The sequence below is a fragment of the Falco rusticolus genome, chromosome 4 (genome assembly GCF_015220075.1).
Source record: "Falco rusticolus isolate bFalRus1 chromosome 4, bFalRus1.pri, whole genome shotgun sequence".
Taxonomy (NCBI): domain Eukaryota; kingdom Metazoa; phylum Chordata; class Aves; order Falconiformes; family Falconidae; genus Falco; species Falco rusticolus.
In genome coordinates, this window is record NC_051190.1 from 77084306 (window position 1) to 77110783 (window position 26478).

Sequence of the window (26478 nt, forward strand, 5' to 3'; positions counted from 1 at the left end):
AGCCTTTACTTGCACTCCTGCTCATGTTTCAACTGTCAGTGTGCATACCAAGTGGTATCCATACAATCGAGGATCAGGTTGAAGGTGCTTCCTTCCTTAAGACATATTTCTTTCATTAAATAATCAGTTATGTACTCTTTGTTGTAGCTGGAAATTACTGCTTAATATGGAAACCTACCCTTTATTGTTACACTTATTGAAAATCAGTGCCTGAAGATAACAAAAGACTAATTGTTTTCCTACCTGCTATAAATAATTCCAGTTGTGTGTTCTTTTGGTGGTTTGGTTTTGATTTTATTATTCTAACTGTGCAGCAAACCTTTTCAGTAGTTAATTTCAAAGGCATTTGGCAGTTTCCTCTGTGATCTTGATTGCTATATAGTTGTAATAAAGTAATAACTAGAGCTTTATATGGTACCCTCCACAACTTTCTGTGCAATACGTTTTCACACAAAGCAAATACACTGTGATCATGTTTGCTTAGTTTCAATTACTCCACTGATCTCTACCTCTTACATTTTCAGTGCTTATTTGATTCATGTGCTTCTGAGTCCCTGACCTTATCAGTCCCAAGGACTGGTGAGAATGAAGGAATAGATCTATACAGATCCACTACAAAGTGATGTCACTGTATTTTTATTTTTTATTTTCTCATAAAGAAAATTCTGAAAGTACCCCAGAGGCTGAGGCTCTGTAGCTGTTGCTTCGCAGTGCTACGCCATAAGGTGCAATGTAACCTTTTTAATACTGTTATTTTTTCTATTGCAGCAATATGCTAACAAACAGTGGTACAAGCTTGGTATACGGAACTCACTGCCACATCAGAGACTTACCACTTATTTAGAGTCTGTCTACGCATATCAATATGTGTGTTCATATAATGTATTCTCCACCACCATTACTTTAATAGCTTTACTAGAATTTAATGAGACTGCAATCATTGGTAAAAGGACCACTGCCTTAATTTATCTTCCCTTCTGTTTGTGTTGAGAATCTTGTATGCCTTAAATTAAAATTCTAAGGCTGGCGAATAGGACAGGCCAGGAAAAACTAATTAGATAGTTAAAGTTGAAAAGCTTTAAAAAATCTTGATATGGCTTAATACTTGCCAGATATACAACTATAGTGAATACTGGTCTGGCTTTGCTATTACTGAAGTCAGTCTGAGTTTCCATTCTGTTTTCTGAGTAAGAACAGGATCAGAGTCAGGGTAAAGGGCTGTTTATAACAGTATTAAATTAAATGGAGGTGAAGTCCGAATGGTCTTAAAAAATGAGTTTTAAGATTAGCTTTCAGATGTAAAGTAAGCTACCATAATAATTGCATTATTGGATGACTTTCAGTGTCATAGAGAAATAGATTTGAGCTGATAACGACCTGAAAAGTAGTCTACGTGTCCTGAATTTACTTAAGCTTGATAAATTGGTTTGGATCCAGTAACAACCAACAGAGCCTTCTATCAGTGTGTGGACTAAACCTTTGTTTTGACCTCCTCAGCTCCTAAATATGTAACCTTAGAGGAACAAAAAAGGAAAGAAAAAAAAAAGAAAAGAAAAGAGGAAAAACTGTATATACTTTAAATAAGTAAACACCACCTACAAAGTTCACTGACTGCAGAAGTTTACCACTTTTGAGGAAAACTAGATACTTCAGTTTCAGTGAAGCAGCCTTGAAGCCATCCTCTTTTTTTTCTTTACTTAAGTACAATCAAGGACAATTTTCCATTAATTTTTAATACTGACCCCTTCTACAGCACTCCCCCATGGGTTTCTGAGCTTCTCTCTGCCTATCAGTTGTTCTTTTTTGAGAATCCATGACCATTAGTCCTGCCGAGAATAACAAATGATGATTTATTTCAAGTGTAGACAGCCACCGGGGAACAGGAACTAAAGGAAGCAGCTGTCATAGCTGATTCACATAGAACCTGTTTGTTTGTCGTTAAAAGTCAATTTACTGGACTACTTGCCAAGGCCACTTTACATGATTCTGAAAGAACTGGCTTAAATATCAAATAAGTATTAGAAATCAATGTTCCGGTTTCCATATTATTACTGGTGCTTTACAGACTCCCTCTAAATGATGATCCATGAATCAGCCAAGTCATGACTCTCTTTATGTACCTGTGCCATGTCATTAGATCTCTGTATACCTTTAGGCCTACATGGGAACAGTGTCCTGGCCACAGAAGCTTAGCATACCTGTCCCTTCAACACAGGGTGCAGAGAACTGGTGGAAGCTCCTTGCACTATCTCATCTCTCCTCAGGATTTTCCTATAAGAGTATAGAACAACTTTTTTGTTAGTTTTTCTAACCTAAGCAGTCAGGAAGAAAACAGCAAACATGAAACAATGAATTGCAGTGAGGGTGATATGCCATACTGTTTCTATATCTTCTCCACTGACAACGTACTAGTCTCCTTACTATTCAGAGCAAGATACTAACTACAGCCAAGCTAAGGCCTGAAGTGCAGAATCATAAGCAGTTTAATTAAAGCTAACTCTAGTCAAGTAAAGCTAACTCTAGTCAAGCTGGTATGTCTACACAGGAGACATCAAATAAAAAATCTATCAAGGTTCAGCTTAGCGCTGCATTAAATTGTATAGACCCTCATATATCTGTGTCCTACAAAAGAAAGACTAAAGCCAGATTCATGTCACTTAAATAGGCCCTTGAAGGAGTCCCACTACCTCCCTTATGCAGCTTCATTGCTTATCCTTTACTGCTATATGGTTGGGCATGCATCCATTATCTGAACAAATGTGTGAAGCTTTGTGTTGGAATACATGTAAAGAAATTAATAACTGTTTGCACCAACCACAAATACTGTGGCTCTCCCATTCATATCAGCCTGAGGGAAACGAGGGTCTGAGAGCACACCAAACCCAGTTATCCACTGTGGGGTATGAGGTTTCGGGACAGCCTAAAAGGATGCAAATCTTTCTCCAAACCCTGGCTTTGTTCTGTGGTTTCTTGTAATATGGTACTGACCAGACAGTATTAAATTGTTTGGCTGGATAATGGCTGAATGGTTGGCTGCTAAGTTCTGAAGGAGTAGGCAGGACAAATGCTTTCCAATGTATGTATTAACAACAGTTATAGTTTTCAGAATTCTAAGTCTGCATTCTAATGAATTCTTTAAAGCAACAAGAAATAAATCTGCTTTGACATCACCTGGAAACTCATCTCTTTCAAAGCTTGCCCTAACAGTAAATTTTCCAGAACTTATTTTTTATTATCATCAGTTTCAGTTTAAATTGGGCCATAAGCATTACTGGCTTCGGTGTGAAATAGTTCCTTTAAACAGATATGATCCAAAGGGAAAATGGGTTCTTCGATGTTTCCTTGTTAAAGCTGGCTGATCAAATAACTTCTGGTATGCTATTGGCTTCAAAAGTTGTCATGTTACTTCTGTTAATTTAGGAGTCCCTGTACTAGTTAAGGGTATTTGTGTAATAAAAATTATTTGCAATAACTGTGTTCTAAGTAAAAAAATATTTTCTGAGTTCACACTATAGAACCAAATTCACTGAGCCCTCTCTTTTTTGGAAATACACACACACACACGGTTTCTAAGATTACTCTTACATGCTTAGGTAGAGTAGAGGAGCAATGTAGCCTACCTTCACAACAGAAGGTGTGACAGTATCTCTATGATAAAGGTACCTTTGCAGGAAGATCAACTTAATAGGCCTTTGCCACTTACCCTAAAATCATTTGGTGTTGCTTCAGTTAGTGCTGAGGTTAGAAGGTAAAGAGATTCTTCTTTTTTCTTCCTCATCTTTCCTCAAAATATAAAGACTACCAGATGAGTGTTAGTGAAGAAAATGGCCAAGGGCTCCACAGGTTCCAAAGGTCAGATAGACGTCTGAGACTGGTATGTCAAAGCTGCCAGTCTCAGACAACTTCAGTTATGTGGTTTTTAGCATGGTGGTTTGTTGAAAAGAGACCAGTAGACATGGGAAGAGCCATACCAATGAATGATGATGATGATGATGATGATGTATCTCTTCTCTTTTTTTCTACCCATATGCACCAACCCTGAAATGGCTGGCACATACCAATAATATATCTCTTTTGAAACCTAGGAACTGTCATTTCATATGATCTCAACAGCTTTTGTGTGTTGCTAAGCTTCTGGCTATGTGTCTCCCTCAGCTATGGTAGAGATAGTTCAAAATCCACATCTTTGAAGAGAGGTTTCCCTTCTTTGGGGTAAGGGCTTGATTTTCGAGTATGAAACTTCATGGGTAGGATAGAAGGGAATGGTGGCTTAATAAAGTTTGGCCAGGATCACAGAATTACAGAATCACAGAACGGTTGGCATTGGAAGGGACCTATGGAGATCATCTAGCCCAACCCCCTGCTAACGCAGGTGCACCCAGAGCAGGTTGCACAGGTTCGCATCCAGCTGGGTTCTGAGTGTCTCCAGAGAAGGAGACTCCACAGCCTCTCTGGGCAGCCTCTCCCAGTGCTCTGACACCCTCGAAGTAAAAAAGGTGTTCCTCATACACATGTCCACATTTTTGCACCATCAGAGTATTCCATTAGAAGAAAAGGGCTATCATTTCTTGAAAATGTGCACAGAAGTAGGCAAGCAACAGTTGTCTGACATTATATATATGCAATTAGAATAGATTTTGTGTCAAAAAGGTGTAATTATTATTGTAATCAATAATAAATGTTCTGCTGATGCAGCAGAGTTAAAAATCATTTGATGAAATGAAGAAAATCTCTGGCTATAGAGCCAAATGATTAATTTCAAGGGACAAGTTAAAAAAAACCCCCACACTATTCCCTGGAAGCGGAGGTGTCAGGAAATACTCGGATTTGAGCCTCAGTGCCTTGGATCTCATTTGTATTGTTATTTCAACTTGTTTGAAGCTCATCAAGCTGTTTTAGGCTTACAGCGGAATAAACTTTGAAGTAGTTAACTTTGCTGCCCAGATTAATTTTAAATCCTACTTGATTTAAATTGATACCGTTCACATGAAAGAGAATCTGAAAGAATAGTTATGTACTGTTCAGGCCATATACTTTTATTACAATGTTTCAATCTGACATCATCTGTTGGGCTCCTATGTTGTGGCCAGGCATACCTTGTCGGACCACCTTTTCCTCACGCTGTTGTTTTTTGTTTGCTTTTTTTTTTTTAAATCCAGACTGCAGGTTTAATTCCACGGGCGGTGTAACGCCGTGCGTGTGTCACGCCGGTTACCCGCTCCATCGGCACCCCGCTCCGTGGGGCGGCTCCGGGCGGGCTGCTCAGCCTGGGGACGGCTGGCCCCGCCTGACACGCCTGCAAGCGTGGCACAGGGCTGCTGCCCTCGGCGGTGCCCGCTGCCGCCGGTGCCCCTAGGGCACAACCTCGGTGGGTTCCCCCCTCAGGTGGGCACCCCCGTCCCATCTTTCCCACGCTTTCCACACCCGTACCCCGCAGGCAGCTTCTAAGTAAGGACTGGCTACACCCCCTGCGTCTCCCCGAAGACATGCTGCGGGAGAGACGACCCCCTTCGCTCAGGGGTGGGCAGGAGGCGGTGCGGCCCCCCCGCCAGCGCGGAGGCTCGCTGCGGCTCGCCGGTGCCTGAGCGGGACCCGCCCGCTCGGCGACTCGCGCCGAGGCGCCGGGGGAGGGAAGGGGAGCGAGCACCGCGTCCCGCGGCGCCCCCCTCGCCCTTCCGCGCCGGAGAGCGGGCCCCGTTCCGAGGCGGGGCTGCCTTGCGCCTTCGCCGTTACCTCTGCCCGGGACTCCCTTCAGCGAGCAGAGGGGGCCCGGGAGGGGGCCGGCTGCCTGCCTTGGAGGCGCCCCTGGGCGGGGAGGCGGGCTGGCTGCGGCCGCCGCTTGGCCCGGCCGGCGGGCACACGTCAGCTCCCCTCAGCCGCCGCGGGCCAGAGGCCGGCATGGGCGACCCCAAGTGACTGCAGCCCCCGACCCCAGTCCCTGGGGCAGGGCGCCCCAGCAGGACAGATGGGGCCCCGCTGCCCGCCGCGAGGGGCGGCCTGTCCGTGCCGGCCCTTCAGGGGCACGGCGCAGGCAGCTCCGCGCACCCCCCTCGGCCTCCCTGAGCGCCGTGGGGCGGCCGGCGCCCACCCCCCCCCGAGAAGGTACAAACCGGCTGCTTGACAGACGTGGCAAGCGACCCCGCCAGCTGTCCCCTCAGCTGGGTGCGCGGGTGGCCGGCGGGAAGGGCAGCTGCCGCGAGCGCCCACCCTCCCTCCTGCGCCGGCGAGCCGCCGTGGGGCTCCGTTTAACGGGCCGGCAGGCGGGGAGTGCTCGGGACGGCCGGCTGCGGGGCACCCCAGGCTCCCCCCTCACACAAGCACACTGCCCGAGCGGAGCCGGGAGCAGAAACTGGCGGCCGCCGGCCCGCGCCCTGGCCGGAGAGACACCTCCCTGGGGAGAGCAAACCGCCGGCACGCACCCACGCCGGCTGGCTTGGGGCGGGTAAAGGGGGCAATGCGAGGGGCGAGGTACGGGAGTGACAGGCTGCCCGCACCCCGTGCTGGAGGGGCCGGGCGACCCGGGACCTCTGGTGAGGGGGAGCGTCGCATTTTGCCTTCGGTTGCGGTGGGACGGCAGGGACGGCTTAAGCAGAGGATCCAGCCTCCTCCCGGCTCCCCTGGCCGCTGCCCCGCCGCGACGCGAGCGGCGCGGGAGGCTCCGCAGGCCCTGGACAGCTCCTGCTTTGAAAGCCGTCGGAGCGCCCTCCCGGCCGCTGCCAGCCGCTCCCCGGCGGGGCTCCCGGCCGCGCAGCGCATGGAAGCGGAGCGAGGGGTGGGGGACGTCTGACAAAAAAAAAAAAAAAAAAAAAATCGGACGACGAGTCAGATTTTCCTTCCGAAAGCCTCAAAGTGTCCACGTCCTCAAAGCATGGAACCAATTTAACGTCGCCGCCTCCCTCGCTCCCCCCGCCGCCCCCTCCCCCTCCGACCCCGCGCCCCCTCCGCCCCACGGCCGAGGCTGCCGCGGCGGCCGGAGACAGCGGGCACGTGACGGCCTGGGAGCCGCGCGGGCCCCGCGGCCGCCGCGCGCCCATTGGCTGCGCCACCGCCGGTGACTCGCGGGCCCGGGACCCTCCTGCGGTATAAATAGGGCGGACCGGGGCTTGATTAATTTAGCATCCCGGGCAGCAGGTTTCTGCTAAGGTTGGAGTTACTCCGCAAGACTGTATGCCTGCGTCCCATAGGTAATAGCTAACCACCGACCAGGGACTCTGCACCACAAGGAGTCTGCATGTCTTGCAACTAGACATGCTCAGCTTTGTGGATACACGGATTTTGTTGCTGCTTGCAGTAACTTCATACCTAGCAACAGGCCAACGTAAGTGATTTTAGCTTGTTTGTGGCATGGGTGGTGTCAGGGGGTGGCTGTCCGACTCGCTGCGCTCTATCCAGGCGTTTTCCCAACGGACGGTCGTCTGCCGGGAGCTGCAGCTTCCCAAGCTATAGAGACCATCTCGCAAAACTGCCACCTCCGTCTCCGATCAGAATCTGGCTTCTTTTTTTCCCCCTTCAGAAATAGGAAAGGATGGCAAAAGGCCAACGAGACACCCCCCCCAAAAAAAAAAGAAAAAAAAAAAAAAAAAAAAAAAGGAAAAAGACGGGCTCGTATCCAAAGGAGAATGCAAAGCCCTGATTCAAGCGCAGATGCTTAAAGGCTAGGAGGAGACTGTCTACGGCGAGCGGGAGAATCCAGGCTGCACCGAGACCGTACTTCTGGGAGACTTGAGGCGCGCTTCCCGCAGCGGGGAGCCGGGGGAGGTGCGGGAGCGGCGGCTCACCGCTTCCCTGCGAGGGGGGCGACCGGGCAGCTCGGTGCGGGGCCCGCCGCTCCGCCGCGCACAGCGGCGCCCCCTGGAGGCGGAGCGGGACCGCTACGGCGCCCCCCGAGCCTGCCCGGCGGGCAAAGCTGTTCGCGGCGCCCCGCACAGTGAGCCCGCCCCCCGGGGGGTCTCCGGGGGGAGCCCGTACGAAGCAGGAGGAGGGAGGCAGGGAGGGACTATTGCTTAGCTCCGGTGCGGAAAGGGGATGGGGCTCCCCGAGGGTGCGACGCGGCTCCCGCCACTCGCTGGGAAGAGGGTTTAGTGTCCCCCGTCGCGGGCGGAGAAGCGCGGGCCCCCCGCGGCGGGAGGGAAAGGCGCCCCACGCACTGCGCTGCGGGAGAAGCGGAGCCTTCCCCCCGCCTCCCTGCTGGGCGGCATCCCGGGGAGGGCCCCCCGGCCGTGCCTCTGCGGCACCGGCTCTGCCCTGGGGTTTGGCCGCGTTCCGAGGCGGCGGAGGGCGGCAGCAGCCGTGGCGCTGCGGTGTCCCCCGCGCCCCCCCCGCCTGCGCGGGGCGCTGGGGCAGCCGGCGGTGGCGGTGGGCGGCACTGTGGCCGTGGCCTTGCCGCAGGTAGGGGGTGTGGTGGCCAGTGTCCCCGTCACCTGGGGGCGGTAACGGTAACGGTTTTCATGCCGTGTGGCGTTCCGGCGCAGGCAGGCGGTGCCGTGCCGGGGTGATCCAGTGTTTGGCACTTCAGTACCGCTCCCTTTTGGCTGGGCTGGCTGAGCCGGCTGCGTTCGGTGTGACCACGCACTGCCGAGGTGACACTTCGTGGAAAAAGCACCCAACAACCTGTTAGTTAGTAATAATGTGTAATTGCTGGCATTAGTGTGATGGGAGACGTTTTCACCATGGTAAGTTTCAGCCAAGATAGATTTTTTTAATTGCTTGAAACTCAGAAAACAGATTTTTGAAAATTAGTATCCCCAGCTAATTAACGAGAGCACACTTAGTAGTAAGTAACACGCAAGAGAGAACGTTATTTGCTGTTTGGTGTTAATAGCTTCAGACAGTTCTCTGTTAGGTACTATGACATTGTACAGGAAATTGTGGAAATAGGCAAGTTTGGGTAGGACCCTTCTGCATAAAAAATCTTCACATGTCAGCCTGTCTGGGTTTATTCATCTGTTGTGTGCACACATATGTGAAAACACATACATGCATTTTTCCATGGAGATATGTTTAAGCATATTTAGAGCAGGCATATAGAAGGTACCTGCCTTCTTACTGTATCAACTCTGTTGTTTTAATTTCATTAGCAAGCCTTTGGAATTTGAAATACATAGCAATCTCACCTGTGAGTCTTCACAGTTTAAGATAATCACCTTAAAAGTAAGAAATTACATTCAGAAAATGTTTTTTTGGGGTTAAGAAAATAAACAAAATTGCATTTTGATTTAAAAGCATTGAAATGTAGAACTTGTAAAATAACTGAATCCGCACTCTAATTATTTCTTTTTTTTTTTCTTTCCCTTTTTTTTCCAGATGTAAGTGAGGTCAGTATAATGATTTTTTTTTTTCTAATACATAACACGCAACTTCAATTAACAGGCTAGACTTCTTTTTTGTGGCAGTATTATTTACTAATGTTGATTTCCAAGATGGTCATGGAAAGATACCGACTAAATCCTGAAGGGACTGCCTGGAAAGGTACCCACCCCAATTTCTCAAGTGGGACGGCCTTTTTAAGAGAGAGACTGCCTTCATAGGTGTAAAGACTATGAGGAGAAAGTAACGGAGCAGTGGTGTTTGGATGTTATACCTGCCAGTTTGGATTGGAGATGACTCTGCTTTAAAGCCAGTCTTACGGTCTAAATTTCATTGCACAGAAGGATTATGAAAGAACTCAGGTGTGACATTTTTATGCCAGTTTTATAGGCTGTAATAGGTATAAAATTCAGAGTGTTCCACAGAATGCTCTAATGTAGTTAAATGTATCTTTGCTTATATAATAAACTCTTAGCATTCATAGTAATTTAAAACCATACACCATACTTAAACATATTGTACTGAGAAAAATTATAGTTATGTAAGAATATGAGTCTAAGTTTGTACATTATTTTAGTTGGAAATATTGGGAGAAATTATATCTTTTTAAATTCTCTTCTTTATTTTTTCCAGGCACCTGCAGGGCGGAAGGTAAGCGGTTTTATTTCTTTTGTGTGGTAATGGAGATGATATCAGATAATCTTAGGCAGATTAATATTTTGTTGGAAATTGGATGAAAGGAAAACAGACTACATCCATTATTTCCAGTGTTCCCTGAGAATAGCAGTAGCCTGCGATGAGTAGGAAGTAAAAATGAGGGAACAGTGGGTGCAGCATCTTAACATCATGGTAAATTCAGATATTGGATTTAAGCTGCTTTACCCAAGAGCAGAACTAACCCTTCCAAGAACTAAACTGCGTTAAAGCATTCTTGTTCAACCAGAGTTCCTTTGGAAAGATTTACATAAGTTGAACAGTATAGCAATATCCATACAGGTCTAAAAGGCTAAATAGATTCTATTTTGTTTCTAAGAGTCACTACTGCTAAATTAGACCCAGTTATTCAGTAGAGATTAGAATCAACTTTGCAAATACTTCTGTGGACTGCGTAGTGATATTTTAACTGACGTAGTAATGACAGTGACTGATCTGTTTCCAGTAGCTTATTGCAAAAAAAGAATATGCTGTCTGTGGAAAATAGCTATCGGACCTGTATGTGCAGTCTTCTCTCCCTTTTTCATGTACACTAATTATTTTTAATGTATATGTTTCCTTGCATCATCCTGGAAAATTTCCATGGTACCTCATTAAGTTTTATTTTCTTCTGGCAGGGCCCTAGAGGAGACAAAGGGCCACAGGGAGAAAGGGTAAGGAATTAGACTGACGTTCATTTGTTTGAGATCTTTGAACAGCTGTTGGAAGACCAGCAGGAAAAAAATAAATTTAAGCATTGGTGTGAGATTAAATGAATGTACCTGTAGAAGCTTACATGCACAATCCCATTAAAAAGAAACCAAGCTATCTGTGTACCAAATTCTGCTCCAGCGATACCTTACCAACCTAATTATAGCCATTGTGCCTGAGCAGATGCGGCTGAGTTCAGATGACAGCCTGGCACTCCAAGTGATTGTTTGAAAAACTTTTTTTTAACTGCTCGCAGTGGAAATAGTGCATGAAAATGCAGAAGGGAAAGTTGACACATGAAGATGTAGTCTGTGAACAGTATGGTGTATGGGTAGGCTCTCTACATCAAACCTGAATAGGCAAAGCTAGCTTTGAGGATCATTCATTATCTGTGCCTCCGAAGATGGCTTGAAAAAGCTCTCTTCTTGACAGCTAGGCATTTGTCATCTACCTTCAGTTAGTAAAAGCAGATATTGTACTGTTAAAGGCTGCTGTAAAAGTAACTATCAATAAGGACATCTGAATAATTTAATTGTAATGTTAATTCATATTGCTGATACCTGCTTTTCTGATTTGCTTTTGCATCGCTGCTTTTTGTAAAGTGGTATTCTGAAATTCACATCCTTATCTGGGCAGCGTGTAGCTATCATGTATCTTCCTTGTATCTTCTGAAAATGAAAATGCCGTAGTACTGATAGGTAGCTCTTGAAGATCTGTTAGATCGTAGTATGCTGAGAAATGTAAAGGGAACTATTAGGAAGAGTGTAACAGTGTGATTAACTGGGTATTTGCTTTAGGCTACCACTAACTAAATTTGTTTGATGAAGTGAGAGACACGCTTTGTCCTGAAGGCAGCAAGCCTAATCCTTCTCCTTTGGAAATCCGTAATACTTTTATTATGGATTTCATTTAGCACTAAACTGGGTCCAAAATGCACTCCAAATGAAATACCTCACCTCAGTTGCCACATGGCAAAACTTGACCAGCTTTGTGCGTTGAGGGTGAAAGAATATAAGCACTGTTACAGGACTGAACACATGTAATTTCAAGCTGTTGTAAAAGAAGTTCTGGTGGTGGTAGCTGAGTGACGGTATCAAAAATCTGTAGAAGAGCACTGCTTTATTGTCATTGAATTTGCAATTATACCAGCAAATAGTCTAGACTAATTAAAAACTGCCCTTTGACTTACTCTGAATCTACATTAGTTCATACCAGTAGGGCTGACCCCTACCAGTCCTCAGCTGGTCAAACTTTAGGCTTTCACTAACAGAATCTGACAGGCTGTGTGGGTCCACATGGGTCACTTGGGGTTCACGGATGCAAAATTTGGTCGCTTGAAATGAAACTTCCCAATTTGGAGATTACGCTTTGGTAGCATAGATCCAATATTGCTTTCATAGATCTTCTCAAATAGAAAAGTACAGTAAATATCTGATACAAGGTGTGGCAAGGCAATGTAAATTCAGGCTATGCTCATTTTCTAAAGTTAGCAATTCATTGAAACTGCATATATAGCACTGCTGTAGCGTGTGCTGGGTTGTTAATGAATTTAACACTTCAGAGATTTCTTTAGCCACTTCCAATGTTCACTTTATAATCCTCTTTTTGACTCTAGGGTCCACCAGGTCCACCAGGCAGAGATGGTGAAGATGGTCTACCAGGTCCTCCAGGCCCTCCTGGTCCTCCAGGTCTTGGCGGAGTAAGGCATCCTCACTTTATATTACTGAAAATGATAATCTGTGCTTTGTGACTAAGACTAAATGCATACCTGCTCGAAAACACTGATGTGGCATTATAGAGTAGAGGAAACATTCTCTTGTGATCTGCAAGAAACTGATGATCTCAGTTCCATTGAAACTGTCCTTGGGATATGTGTTTTCTGTGGCAAATTTGGATTCTGTATTCAACAGGGATTTATGCACAGGAGCAAATCAACCCTGTTAATTACCATTAAATTATACAGCCATAATGTATATGGATTAGTAATCAACTAAATGAAACCTGTGTTGTTATGCAGATGGGGAAAAGAAGCAGCACTTTGTGGTTGGGCTCAAGAGACAGCAACTGTATTGGAATAAACTGAAGAAGGCTATCCTTAAGCTAAAAGTCCATACTTTAAAAGTCCTTTAGAATTTTAGAATATCTTCCTTTAGAATTTTTCATTTCTATCTGTGTTCATGCAGCAGAACATAAGTAGACTGTGTCGCATGCACACTTTCTGCAGAAGTGTCCATCATGTGTTCTCTGCAGAATTCTGGCTTTAACTCTTTGCTTGACATTAGCTTGCACAGGGAGCCTGAAGACAGAAACCGTGTTGTATTGATCAACTTCAGCAAATCCTCCTGCATGGAAGAATACTCTTTTGCCTTCAATATGAATAGCAGTAATTAATTTTCTTATTAGCGAGCTCCAAACTGCTTTCATTCATTTCTATTATTTTAATGTGCTAATAAAACAAAATAAGCAAGAAAAGGATTTTTGATTGTGTTGTGTAGAATTTTTTCCCATTTTAGTGAAGAGGGAAAATATACTCAACAAAACCAGATGTATATTTGCCTACAAAACTTATATTGATAAAAGATAAAAAATCCAATGCAGTGTTTGAGGCTGTATGCTCCTCAGATCTTTTTGAAGGTGAAGGGCCCACCTCATCAGATAGTCAGGGCTGGTACATTAATTTTACTTAAGCAATGCAGTGAAAAAACATGCATAACTTCCCTCATTGGAAATTAGAACAATTTGAGGGTTTTCAGAAAGTTTTCAATTTTAAATGAACACTGAGTTGACTTTCTTAATTTTCAGTTCACACTGCTGCTATGTCTCTATTACCTTTACAGCATAGCTGTTTGAGGCCATTGTGTGAAAGGGCCTTGCTAGTAAAATCAAGTCTTTCTGGAAACAAGTGAATGGAAATGTATAGGGCCATGTTTACTGAGTTCTACATATGCTGCCTTAACATACCATATCACAAGTCAGAGGACAGATGTAGAATGGTAATTATCAATGCTTTCTAAAATAATGTTTTTAGTATTTTAATTTCCAACTTTTTATCACCTACAGAACTTCGCTGCTCAATATGATCCATCTAAAGCAGCTGATTTTGGCCCAGGACCTATGGTAGGTATATAATTTAGCACTTGATAACTTGCATAGATAATGTGTTCAGTATTTTCCTTTGAGTCTAATCCAGCTGTATTAATGCAAAGTATAGTGTTAAAATTAAGTGTTCTGATCATATTTTGAGTCAGACTATTAAATTGATCCTTTGATGTAGGACAACGTGAAGTGTTTGGAACACGGTCTTAGGACTTGAGATGTGGTCTTGGGACTGACTATATATTTAATTTGGATATAGCACTGCTGGGTCCTGTGCCTGAATTCTGTTTTCCATAGTTTTATGAATCAAAGAATCTCATCATCTGATGTCAGATAACACATGTACTTTGATGTAGTATTACTTTACCCATATTGAGACAGAAGATTGTGTTTCAGGAATAAGATCAATTATAAAGCTGCTTTCTAAAGCAGACATAGGTCTAGAAAGTAACTCAGTATCTCAGCTCCAGTTGGTGACCATTTTTCTCCCATGGCTGTATAACCCTTTTGATATCCTTAGAATGCACAGGTTTGGTAGGAAATTGGCCACCACACTTGGTTCTCAACAACTGAATGTTAGTATTTGCTACTACAAGGCTATTCTGAGGAGGAATCTTTATCAGTTACTGTATACTATGTCCAAATGGACATTTAAACAGTCTATTGCTTCTCCACATTAATTTCTAACCCTTCCTGATGTTAGCAGATATTTTCAGTGTACATAGATAGCACAATATGAAAATTAGGAGTATCTTCAGTCAAGTTCTGCCCTCTGTCTGACAAGAAATCATAAAATGGAGAGGGGGATTGATTTGGGGTGTCACAACTTCTGTGTTTCAATTTTTGACTCACTTGGAGTTTATCTGACAGCAGCAGCAGTAGAATCTGCCAACTGTGAGGAATTTTTAAGTTTCATAAAGAAAATGTGAGACATTGGAAAGATACAAAAGGAGGGAAGAACAATTCTGGAATATAATTTGTGAAGAGATTCACAGGGCTTATGCAGCACATATGATTCAGACTGTCCAGAAACATTTTTCCTAGAATTATTGCATATTTTTATAGCCATGAGGTTGCTTTAGCTTCCATAAGTAAATGCCTGTATTTAACACGCATTTATTTCCCTTAATAAAAAGTATTCAGTCTTATGGGAAAGCTACAGAAGCCATTGAAAAGTTGGCATATGATTTTAATCTTGTAAAGAGAAAATCTAAAAGAGTTCCCAAGGAAGTTTTAAAACCAATTAAAACTATAATGATTTCTATTGAAACATCTCATAAAACATTCATTTAGACAATAGAAGCCTAAATTAAATTTCAGTTCAAGGTTGTTTGCTTGCTTAGTAAAACTTAAGACAGCTGTTAAGAAAGTGCAGTAATCTATGGAAATTTCCTTCTTAAAAGTGATTTTTGACCCTTTTTTTCCAAGATGTGTGTAAATTCTAAATTCACTCAAGGAGAGTATGTTAATGACCTAATTTGAAGGTGAAATGAAGAGAATTTAATCAAAAACAAAAACCAATGAAATATTCAAATAGAAGTTGATCATTATTAGAAATAGATGTATATACAATCTGTGCAATAGCTGTTTGATTTCTTTCCAAAATTATGTGTGAACCTCCCAGTTCATGGCAATACTGCCATTTATATACCTTTATTTTCCCTTTTACCGTTTTAATGATCTTTTCCTCCAACATTTCTTCTGGAAAATCATGATAAAATTGACAGGCCCCAAAATACCACCTTTCTTAATGTGATGTTATGGCCCTTGTCTTTAAACTCTGGAAGTTCACACACAGGAAGGGAGAGAGTACATAGAAGAACGAACCAGTGCACTTGCTAACAAGCCAGAATAGATTAAGAAGCCTAATCACAAAGTTCCCAGCCATAATGGTACATTCCTAATCATCTCACTGAGTTCTGTGCTGGGTCATTGCCATTAGAAGATCAGTTTGCACTTGGACAGCCTGTGCAAATTTGTGCAGATCTCCTAACTTCCTCCTCCTGCATTTGGACGTTGCACACTGGAAACTGTAATACTTACCAATATTTTAGGAATCCCAGGAACTGCTGTTACAGACAAGTTTATATAGTGGTATTTTTCTTAAAAGATATTGTACTTTTTCTCCCCTAGGGTTTAATGGGACCCAGAGGACCACCTGGAGCATCTGGACCCCCTGTAAGTACAGTCTCACCTCTCCTAGTGACTAATTAACATTGACATACCTGTAAAATTACAAAATACCTTGTTCAAACACTAACAAAATCTCCCTCATCTTCTAGGGACCTCCTGGTTTTCAAGGTGTTCCTGGTGAACCTGGTGAACCTGGTCAAACAGTAAGTACAGGTTTCACATCCAGACACTGTTACCATTAGAAATAGGACCCAAAGTAGGCTTGTAATGCTTCACCGATTTCTCCTACCCGTATGCACATCCCTGAATGTTTAATTGGATATTCCTGCTTGATCCTGTTACAGAAACAGCTGAACGCTCAGATTCAGACTCCTTCAGATTGAAATCATAAAGTGCAAAGTCAATTGGGCTCCAGCTGTGCCCCAACTCAAGTCAGAAACCAGTGAAAAGACTTATCTGGGAAATGATGCTTTAAGTAATCCTCAATCTATTTTCAACAGGGTCCCCAGGGTCCTCGTGGTCCCCCTGGTCCTCCAGGAAAGGCTGGTGAAGACGTAAGTGATTATTAAATGCTTCTCATCTCTTAAGGCTGCAATTCAACTCTAATATTAAGTTATTATTAAGCTAAGTGTTCTATCGGTTGTAATTTTTACATTTTTCTATAATGCTGGATATCATAAATAAACCCCTAAAATAATTATTTTACTATACAGGAGTTGCTGTGTTGGAAATGTACAGAAAAATGGATAACTTCAAAACTTCTCCAAATACATTATACAGCTTCCTGAATACAGGGAGAAGAAAATACAAAAGCTAACAAACTCTCTGTATTTATTGAAAAATAGAAACTTTGCCAATGTCTTTTCTTTTTTTGAATGGTTTATCTTGTTATTTTATAAAATTAGCTTTCCTTCTTAGTGCATTTTTACTGCGTTTTTTAGGGTCACCCTGGCAAACCTGGAAGACCTGGTGAGAGGGGTGTTGCTGGCCCTCAGGTATGTAGTGATCTACTGTATATAATACAAAACAGTTCTCTTATCAATGAAACCTAACAACATTTCTGAATTGCGACACATTAGCAGTCTATTACTAGCCCCTCTATGGATTAATCCAATTTCAGTTTTGCCCTTCAGAGTTATCATATAGTTATGTTTATTGTGTCCACTCTGTCCTGCTCCCCCCTGCAGTAAACCTACTGTAATTATTAACAGAAGTGACATAGTGGGGAGATACACAGGAGCAGGTGAGCAGGCACCTTGGCACAGAAAGCTAAAATGGCTGTGCTATCCCATGTTAATGCATGACATTTCTGAGATTCAGAACTGGAAGATCAGGTTGATTACATTTAGTCTTTGAGCAGGTCTGGTCCTGGGAGGTTAGGGAATGGACTGTGTTCATCACTTGAATTCACGGCCCAAATCTACTCATTAATTTTATTGAAAGACTTACTCTTTTTCATTCTTTTTAACTACAGTATATAATACGAGAAACAATCATTCATGCACTGTGTGTTTTTAGGGTGCTCGTGGTTTCCCTGGAACTCCTGGTCTGCCTGGCTTTAAGGGAATTAGGGTGAGTATATACATGCTTTTTCCCTAAATAGTTAAGACTGTCAACACTTCAGCATACTGGAAACCCCTGGAAATCCCCTCAAAGTTAGGAGTACATGAAGTTTTTAATATCTCCTGATCTGAAAGACATTTTGTAAAAGAAATATTTTTAATTTTAAGATTATATTAGGAAATAATTTTGTATGGAAAGAAGGATTTACCTTACAAGACTAAGAGTTTGTGTATAGCCATTGTGGGAACATATATATATAAAAATATTTGTTTTCCTACTCAATATAGGGGCACAATGGTCTGGATGGTCAAAAGGGACAACCCGGTACTCCTGGCAACAAGGTAAAGATGAAATCTGAAAATGTAGGATGCATTTGTAGCTCTTTCTAGCAAAGTTCTCTCATTATTCTACTGTGTGAGACATGCTATAGTGTAAGGCTTTCTGCTAAAAATTTGCATGGATGCAGTACTCTTCTGACTTAAGGCTATTTGATCTTCACAGTCTTTTTCCTTTTTACCTTCAGATTAGTGCACTTTTGAACACTATCCTTAAAAAATGTTTTAAAATACGGTCTAGAAACATCTCAAGCAAACTCTTCCTGTCTTAGCTTCTTCTCCCATTCCACCTCAGTGCCTAACAGGAGTGTTCTTAAAATTACACTACTGCAATATATGGTTGTAGGAAATTTTAATGCTGCTGGCTTATTCACAGGAGATTTGTATTCAAGAACTTTTACTATAATAATGAAAAGCTCAAATACTAATTCTCCCTCTTGCTTGTTTCTAAGAGCTTAGCATTATTTCCTTACAGAGTTACTAGTTGTAACACTGCATTCTCCATTATCACTGCAAGTTGTTAACCTTCAGAAAAAGTCTGGGAAAAAGATAGCAACCGCTCAGTCTGTCCAGTCATTGGCAATTAGGAGCAGACAAAGCAATTAAGTAAAGGAAAGAACAATTATTGGTAAGAGTGCTAATCTGACTGAAAAACACAAGCATAATAATCTAAGGTTACTCATGATATAACTGTGCTGAAAGCAGTGATGAAGGCAAACATCTGTGCTGTTTGCAGCACCTGAGACTAGGTACATTCAGGCACATTCAGCATACAAGTGCTCTAGGACAAATCCTGTCACTATAAACCAGCCTAGACCAACTATAGGCTTGCTGAGAACACTTAATACCTAAGGGAGAGGAGTCATGTTTTAATGGCTGTCACTCGTATCAGTCTTATTGGTCTTAAATTAACAATACCTGAGGCAGATCTTTATTTCCAGCCATTTGTCAGAAACTTTGTTACCTTAACCTGAGGCAAAAGAAAGCATCATTCTGCTTCTGCTCAAACTGAAAAACAGCTGCTGATTGATCTGAATGGGGAGCTGACTATTTAGGCCCTATCTCTTAAGTGTGTGCTACAAAGTTAATATCAGAATAAAGAAAGAGAGTCAAGAAATCTGAGATGGGTAAGTGAAGCTACCTGCTCTGGCCCTCCTCTTCTAAGAGGATTCCAACTGGCTGCGTTCCAGTATATACAGGGACAGTCACAGTCTCTACACCCTCAGGACCTGATGTGCTGTTACTGTGGTGCACGTGCTACAGAAGACAAAAGACAGTAGGATCCAGCAGTTTTGCTACCTGTCCAAAGCATCCTCTCAGTAATTAAAGCTTGCAAACTTTCTTTTTCATAGGGAGAACCTGGCGCCCCTGGTGAAAATGGTACCCCAGGACAACCTGTAAGTATTTACTGCTGCTGTGAAGAATGATAATCTGATAGATATGGTTCAGCCAGCGGTTTGGTCAATTTTTGTCATCAGTAACGCTCAAGATAGCTAGATACTCTAATGTAATAGTATGTGAATATTTGCCTGGCTGCAACACACTTCCTATGGGGACTTAGTAGAAGAAAAAAAAACCCTGCATGTCTTTGTTCAGTGAATAGATATAAACAAGTTAATTTAATTTTTCTTTCAGGGTGCTCGTGGTCTCCCTGGTGAGAGAGGAAGAGTAGGTGCCCCTGGACCAGCTGTAAGTAGCTTCCCATCTATCTGTCACCATGACCAGCCACTTACTGTGGCTTTCTCTGACCTTCACATTTCTTTTCAAACTTATTTATCGTGTTCTCTCCTCACAGGGTGCTCGTGGAAGTGATGGCAGTGCTGGCCCCACTGGACCTGCTGTAAGTTTCAGTCTTGATCTTTGACAATGTGGTTCAGTTAGGCTTTGTGTCCCTCTTTCTGTTTATAGAGGATTTCTTGGGTTTCCAAGAAGTTCATTGTGTAGGCATTTTTAAAACAGTTCTTTGTTGCTTATCATACCATCAAAAAAAAGAATTAACAAAACATAAACCCTTTGTAGAAAATATTCTGAGAGTCTCAGAATTTGTATTAAACACACCTGTATCAAAGGAACCAAATATTCTCTCATTTGCACTGGTTAGTTCATAGGAAAACACCCAGTGAACAGAATTCTCATTTCCAGCAGTGTAACAGAACAGTTCCCATACCAAAACAAAAGAGACTTTACACTTTTTAACAGATACATACCATGCACACATTGCAGATTACTGTAATTATATACATCCTGAAACTGTTATATGCACTCCAGGACACAGCTTTGCACCTGCAACATTGTCCTGTCTGACTGAGAGGCTAACCTTTTTCATTCACCACTGATACCTGAGTTACGTGATCTAGCATGAAAGGCCAATAAAGATCCAACTGTCCTGATCAGGCTGGTAAACAACAACTGCTCTAATAAGTGCTGATCCAGTGCAGATCTGTCAGTTTAAAAGGAGTTAAGCGTTGCTATAGCATACCACTGACTTCAATAAACCCCATTTATTTCAGTGAAATAAACGTGTGTACAAGGGTATAGTTTTGAAGCTGTAAAAAAATCAGCCATAGCCCAGAATAGTTTTTCCTTCCTGCCTTCAGAATTTGAGTCAGTGGTGAAGTCATATTTGGGTTTGTTAAATTTGTTAGGTTTGATTTTAATACTCCTTGTCACTTCAAACATCTGTCATACTTCAACAGAGTAGAACATTAGCATAGGTGTGAATTTCACTTCAGCTCTTCCATATGGGATATTTAAAAATATATGTGATTGGGCATTTAAATTGCAGGTAAATAAAGACCTTATAGCTGAGATCTGATGTCATACTTCATAATAGAACCAAAACATTTTAGCTATCCTAAAGGAAACTGACTTGCTGTAACAAAATTATTCTGGAGCTGGAGCTTGCGAAGGTGTTACTCTGAATGGTCAGCAGCAGGGAGTTGCATTGAGTCTGAGTGTCTATGCCAGGCTAAAATTATTTTAGACATACTTAGGTTATGATGCTGCAAGCATTCTGCATAGCACTTACTAATGTACTTTTTAAAACTAAACCAGAAATAAATACTTTATTCTCTTTGCCACTGAGAATTTAAAGCATAAAAAGAGTCACTGCAATGGAAATTCTGAAGTTTATATTTTCATACATATCTCAAAGGACATTTGGTCTTTTTTTTCTTAGCTTATGCAAAACCAGTGAGAATTCCAGGTACCCAGTTTATAACAATAGGTGGTTGCAGGTATCTTTTTAACCACCTTCCCATGTGTAAAGGACAAATGCTATCATTAACACAGGATTTTTGTGTGTGGTAGTAGTTCAGAAGGACTACTGGTGTGAAAGCATATGCAGTTACACCTGCACAGTAAATGTGTCGGAAATAGCCACCCAAGACTTGCATTTGCAGGATGTAGTGCTCCCCTTCATTCATTGTGGGACTGTACAGCAAGACATCTTGCTTTGCAGATCCCTGCCTCTGCCCATCCTCTTGTTTATTCTTTCTCAGGTGTTTGACCTCAAGGCAAGGTTTTACCAGTTGTTGCTGGTAAATTCACAATTTTGTAGCTGCTCTGCACATGTTTTTCAGCATTGACCTTGCTTTTAACTCTTTGTAGTGAACCAGCTCTGTCAGTTTGGAGTTGCAAAAGGCAACCAATATTCTGAGATAGTAATGTGCAGAAGCATCTAAGTAAATGTGCATTATTTTTTTTAATCTGTTCTTTTCAGTAAGCAAGATGTTTGTGTCATCACTGAATACCTTTAGACATCTGCTTCCCTTTCATTTCCTAGGGCCCTATTGGTGCTGCTGGTCCTCCAGGCTTCCCAGGTGCTCCTGGTGCTAAGGTACGAACATCTGTTTCTACTGGTACATTTGACAGTGAAAATGAAATATAGTAACTAGTATTGCTAAGCAGCAAAAAAACACCCTCTCTGAAATGGAAGTGCTTTCTTACCAGTTACAGATAGGATGAAGATTAATGCCTACAGTATTTGGAAAACATCATATATGAATGCTAAATTAAAATACAGCAGTTATTTCACAGCTGAAGATTGATGTTAGTCAGGTTCAGGAAGACACATAACTTTTTTTTTTTTTACTGCTTCCTATGTGGTACAGTGGTATACACCTTCAAAGAGTGACATGAATCATGGTAAATAAGCAAAGTAGCAGGTTATATCACTACAGAAGTAGTAGAGGACCAAGAAGCTGCAGTTGAGTATCAGGATCCTTCCAACCTATGTTCTTGAAACTACAATGGAGAAATGGTAACTTTTCAGGTTTAGGGCAGTACCATTTTGCTCTTTCAGACTATAACTTAGATGATTCAGTTTATTGCTCAATCTTAGCATTTTTACCTGGTCTTACCTTGATCTACCTTTAGAAGAAAATAGAGCATTGCTTGCTAGCCCTCTTAATATTAACTGCAGGGAGGATGGGAAAAAATTGATATCCCATTCTGGTTAGTCTTATCAAAATGCAAGACATTTGGAAACCATGAAGTCTTCTCTGATGCAGATGAGAATGTTACAGCATGTAATTTCACAAGAAGACTGCCTGTGTGTCCAGGGTGAACTCTGAGTACTTAGAGAATTGCTGAAGTTGTCATTATATTAAGTTTTTTGTAGTAGTCTTAGTGAATACAAGTTTCTGAGAGTAAAACCAAGAACCTTATTCCTGTCATTTACTTCGCTGTGAACACTATCCTACAGCGCTCTGTTCAGGCATCATTTTGCATCAGTGCAAATGTCATCTTAAGTTGCAAGATAATAGTCAGTTAGGATTCATACAGCGAGGCATCTCAGGCCAATGCTGGAGGCACATGGCTGCAGATAAGACGGGAGTCGTAATTCTGATTTTTCTCGATCAATGTTCTGTGTAATCCTCAGCGGTAATGTAGCTTCTTAGATATACTAAGCATCTGTTGCACCCGTGCTAGCCATCAGCTTCAATGGAGCCTTGCTAGACGTGATTTTTTTCAGTGCCTTTAAAATCCAATAAAACTCTCAGCTCCTTGATCTTTTGGCCTCTGAAGTGGGAATATATATCTATCTCAGATTGTCTTAATGTCAGGCTGATAGAGGATTGCTCTGCTATTGCCCTAATGCTGTGTACACTGATAGAGGGATTTGTCTTTCTCTCAAACAGGGTGAAATTGGACCTGCTGGTAACGTTGGTCCCAGTGGTCCTGCTGGTCCAAGAGGAGAGATTGGACTTCCCGGTTCTAGTGGTCCTGTTGGCCCTCCAGTGAGTAGCTTGCCAGACTTTATCTGTTGTCAGATGAGTGAATGTGAGACTGAATTAACCAGTATTGTTCTCTTTCTTAACAGGGCAATCCTGGTGCCAATGGTCTTCCAGGGGCTAAAGGTGCAGCTGTAAGTACAGCCATACTCACACTTGTTTGCTCTAAAAATACCAATTCAATTAATGCAACAGAGAAGGTAATGGGCTCATAATACCTTTTTTCCCCTCTGTTGGACAGGGTCTTCCTGGTGTTGCTGGTGCTCCTGGTCTGCCCGGTCCCCGTGGTATTCCTGGTCCTCCTGGCCCTGCTGGTCCTAGTGGTGCTAGAGGTCTTGTTGTAAGTGTCCCTTTATATTGCGTGTATTCATTTGAAAATTGGACACAGTGTGCACAGTTGTAAAAGGTTTCCTCTGGATATGTTTTTGTATTTAATGCAGCCACTTTTTCTTGCTCCACTATATTTTAACATTGTAGTTAATTTCTGTGTCTCACTGCTTGCTTCAGATGCTGAGGCTGAAGAGGTTTACTTTGCGCTCCCTTTGAGTGCAAGGACTGTTAAGCTCTGTCCATGTTGATAGTGTGGAGAGATGTGGCAGCAGTCTCATGATCTGGCCATCAGTGTGTATCCTCAGTAGAGGAACCAACCCTGAATGTGTCATAGTTCAATTACTGTCATTCTTAAGCATCTTTAATAAGCATCTTTGTTTTCATGCCTGTTAAGTCAAAAATACAGTTATGTTAATTGACCATTTATTGCAACAGAGGCAGGCATGGCATTGCATGATTAAAAAGGTTTTTTATTCATGAAAAAGTTGTCCAGGTAGAAGAGAGACTTTTTTTTAAATGATGCTTAATTCTATGGTGTCTTTTTGTTTTGGACTCTAGGGTGAACCAGGCCCAGCTGGTGCCAAGGGAGAAAGTGGTAACAAGGGTGAGCCTGTAAGTATGACAACATGTGAAGGTTTCTTCAATGAAAAAGTCTGGTAGTATCTGCAACGCAGTATCTTATTTCTTCATTTTCTCTGTTTTCCTGAAATAGGGTGCTGCTGGACCCGCTGGCCCTCCTGGTCCTAGTGGTGAGGAAGGCAAGAGAGGCAGCACTGGTGAACCTGGCTCTGCTGGTCCCCCGGGCCCTGCTGGTCTAAGAGTAGGTTTTCTTTTCATGTTCCAGAAGTAGAAGCAAAAAGGAAAGAGGAAATAAAGCTACAGTCACAAAGGCAAATTAAGTAATTATGAGTAATTAAATTTACATTAATTCTGCTAAGCAAAGATCATTTGCAATTCTGAGCCTTTTGATTAGTTGGGACCACACCTACATTTGCTTTGTATTAATGCTGTTTACTATCTTATCCCTGAAGTAATTACAGGTTGCTTTGATTTATCCATTGTGTAATACTTAGTGAATTATCTTTGATTACTCTTAAAGCTTTGTGATGGGATTTAACTGCTTAAAACAAATAATTGGCTCACACATAATGTGGGGCAAAAGGTTTTAATTCAGTGTCTTCAAGGGTGCCTAGTACCCTTTTCACTGGGGGAGGAAACCACTCTAAACTTCAGGAGACATGTGGCTTCATGCAGGAAGATAATTCACAGGAAAATAATAGGGAAAATAGAAATGCTTCCACTAGATTTTTTTGGTAGAGGTAAAGATTCAGTATTGCACCTTGGGAAGGGTGTACAGAGTCATAGAGAAGCCAGTAACTCTCTACAGAGAAGTGAAGGTGAAACTGTGTGGACCAGGCTGTGGGATCCTAGCTGCTGGCTAGAGCCCACTATTAGATTTCAGTGAACACTGAAAATGCTCTCATACAAGCAGAGTGGAACTTAAAGAAATCTAAAGGAAATGAGAGAGATTTCTTTCACAACATGTATTTGCACAGAGGTGTGTGTAGAGCTGCACTTACCTCGAATTCAGCAAGCCTGCTTGGAAGGCTGAAATTTAGCAAGCACTATACACCTTACAGGAACAGATTTATTTCTTTCCTTTTCTTGATTTATGTTGTGGTCACTTGCAGGGTGTGCCTGGATCTCGTGGTCTCCCTGGAGCTGATGGCAGAGCTGGTGTCATGGTAAGACTTTTGTCTGGGTCACTATCTCTAAAACATCTTTTATATAAGGATGTGTGATGCTTTTTTTAAATACATTGTTTACATTTTAATTTAAATATTTAAATTAAAAATATATTTTATATTTAAATATTTTAAATAAACTTATTTATTTATTTTGGTAGGGACCTGCTGGTAACCGTGGTCCTAGTGGTCCTGTTGGTGCTAAAGGTCCTAGTGGTGATGGTGGCCGTCCTGGTGAGCCTGGTCTTATGGGTCCAAGAGTAAGTTTGAACTCTGTGGTGTAAGTTTGAACTATGCAAAAAGAAAATTATTTAAAATTTAGGGACAAAGTTACTCAGAAATCCAACTGCAAAAATTCAGCCTGTGCTAACCACAATTAGGGTACTTCCACCGTTCTGTTGAAAAAACATCCATGAGGAAATGATTAAGAAGCATCAAAATGTTTATTGAAATCAGTTACTTTGTATGTGGTAGCATTTGATTGCCTTGTCATGGAGCAGTTCCCCCTTGTACTGGGTGCTGCATTGACTTCTGAAAGAGGGTTCCACTTGCAAAAATTTATAGAATGTGATCATTAACGTCACAGTTGAAATGTGTGTGTCCCCTTTAACTAAAAGAAAAGCAAACCCTACTAAAATGATGTGAGATGGCTGATCTCAGTTATTTCAATTTTATTTTGCAAAGTATTTCACTGAGAACAGCCATCCACTTTTAGTGGTACTGGCTGCAGCCAGCTTATGTCCATGTCATTGTCGTTTATCCTCTTTAATCTACATTTTCTCTTCCTACCCCACCCCATGAAGTGAAAGTTTTCAATGCACATGTGAACTGTTAAGCATCTGCAACCATTTGAGCACCTTCTCTGCTAAATTAGAGCTAAATGAGTTTATCTGATTGGAACAGGTACTTACCTATACTGATTTTCAACTGGCATGGGGGCATGCACCACCAAATTAAACTTTAGTGTGTTTTAGATGTAAACTTGATAGGACATACAGTCCTGTTTCCACAGTGTGTATTGATAATTTGGCATCTCTGTGTGTGTATGCGCATATGTAGAAAAAACATTTTGGTTAACTCTTGGGTGACTCGGTTTCCTTCCAAAAACATGAATCCTTTCCTTTCTCAGGGTCTCCCAGGTCAGCCTGGAAGCCCAGGCCCTGCTGGCAAGGAAGGTCCTGTTGTAAGTACCTTGCTTTTCATTCTGTTTCCCCATTGCACGTGAAACATAGACATAAAATGAGATTTTAAAAAGGAGAGATCTCTCTACTGAGCTCTATCACAACTCAGTGTAAAACCAGCAAAATTTTACTACCATGTTACTCAGAAGAT

The 26478-nt window shown here is 42.3% G+C and overlaps 1 protein-coding gene across 1 annotated transcript in view; it reads left to right on the top strand.

Annotated features, from left to right (window-relative positions):
* Positions 1 to 7068: 7068 nt before the first annotated feature.
* The window catches only part of COL1A2 (collagen type I alpha 2 chain), a 40248-nt gene continuing 20838 nt past the window's right edge, over positions 7069 to 26478 (top strand). The window contains exons 1-24 of the mRNA XM_037385294.1: positions 7069 to 7318; positions 9304 to 9314; positions 9940 to 9957; positions 10638 to 10673; positions 12326 to 12409; positions 13771 to 13827; positions 15940 to 15984; positions 16089 to 16142; positions 16440 to 16493; positions 16881 to 16934; positions 17458 to 17511; positions 17790 to 17843; positions 19190 to 19234; positions 19473 to 19526; positions 19633 to 19677; positions 21622 to 21675; positions 22979 to 23077; positions 23161 to 23205; positions 23313 to 23411; positions 23960 to 24013; positions 24114 to 24221; positions 25093 to 25146; positions 25308 to 25406; positions 26276 to 26329. Of these exons, the coding sequence (XP_037241191.1) occupies positions 7249 to 7318; positions 9304 to 9314; positions 9940 to 9957; positions 10638 to 10673; positions 12326 to 12409; positions 13771 to 13827; positions 15940 to 15984; positions 16089 to 16142; positions 16440 to 16493; positions 16881 to 16934; positions 17458 to 17511; positions 17790 to 17843; positions 19190 to 19234; positions 19473 to 19526; positions 19633 to 19677; positions 21622 to 21675; positions 22979 to 23077; positions 23161 to 23205; positions 23313 to 23411; positions 23960 to 24013; positions 24114 to 24221; positions 25093 to 25146; positions 25308 to 25406; positions 26276 to 26329 (1401 nt within the window). The 5' untranslated portion in view covers positions 7069 to 7248. The remainder of the gene's footprint in view (positions 7319 to 9303; positions 9315 to 9939; positions 9958 to 10637; positions 10674 to 12325; positions 12410 to 13770; positions 13828 to 15939; positions 15985 to 16088; positions 16143 to 16439; positions 16494 to 16880; positions 16935 to 17457; positions 17512 to 17789; positions 17844 to 19189; positions 19235 to 19472; positions 19527 to 19632; positions 19678 to 21621; positions 21676 to 22978; positions 23078 to 23160; positions 23206 to 23312; positions 23412 to 23959; positions 24014 to 24113; positions 24222 to 25092; positions 25147 to 25307; positions 25407 to 26275; positions 26330 to 26478) is intronic.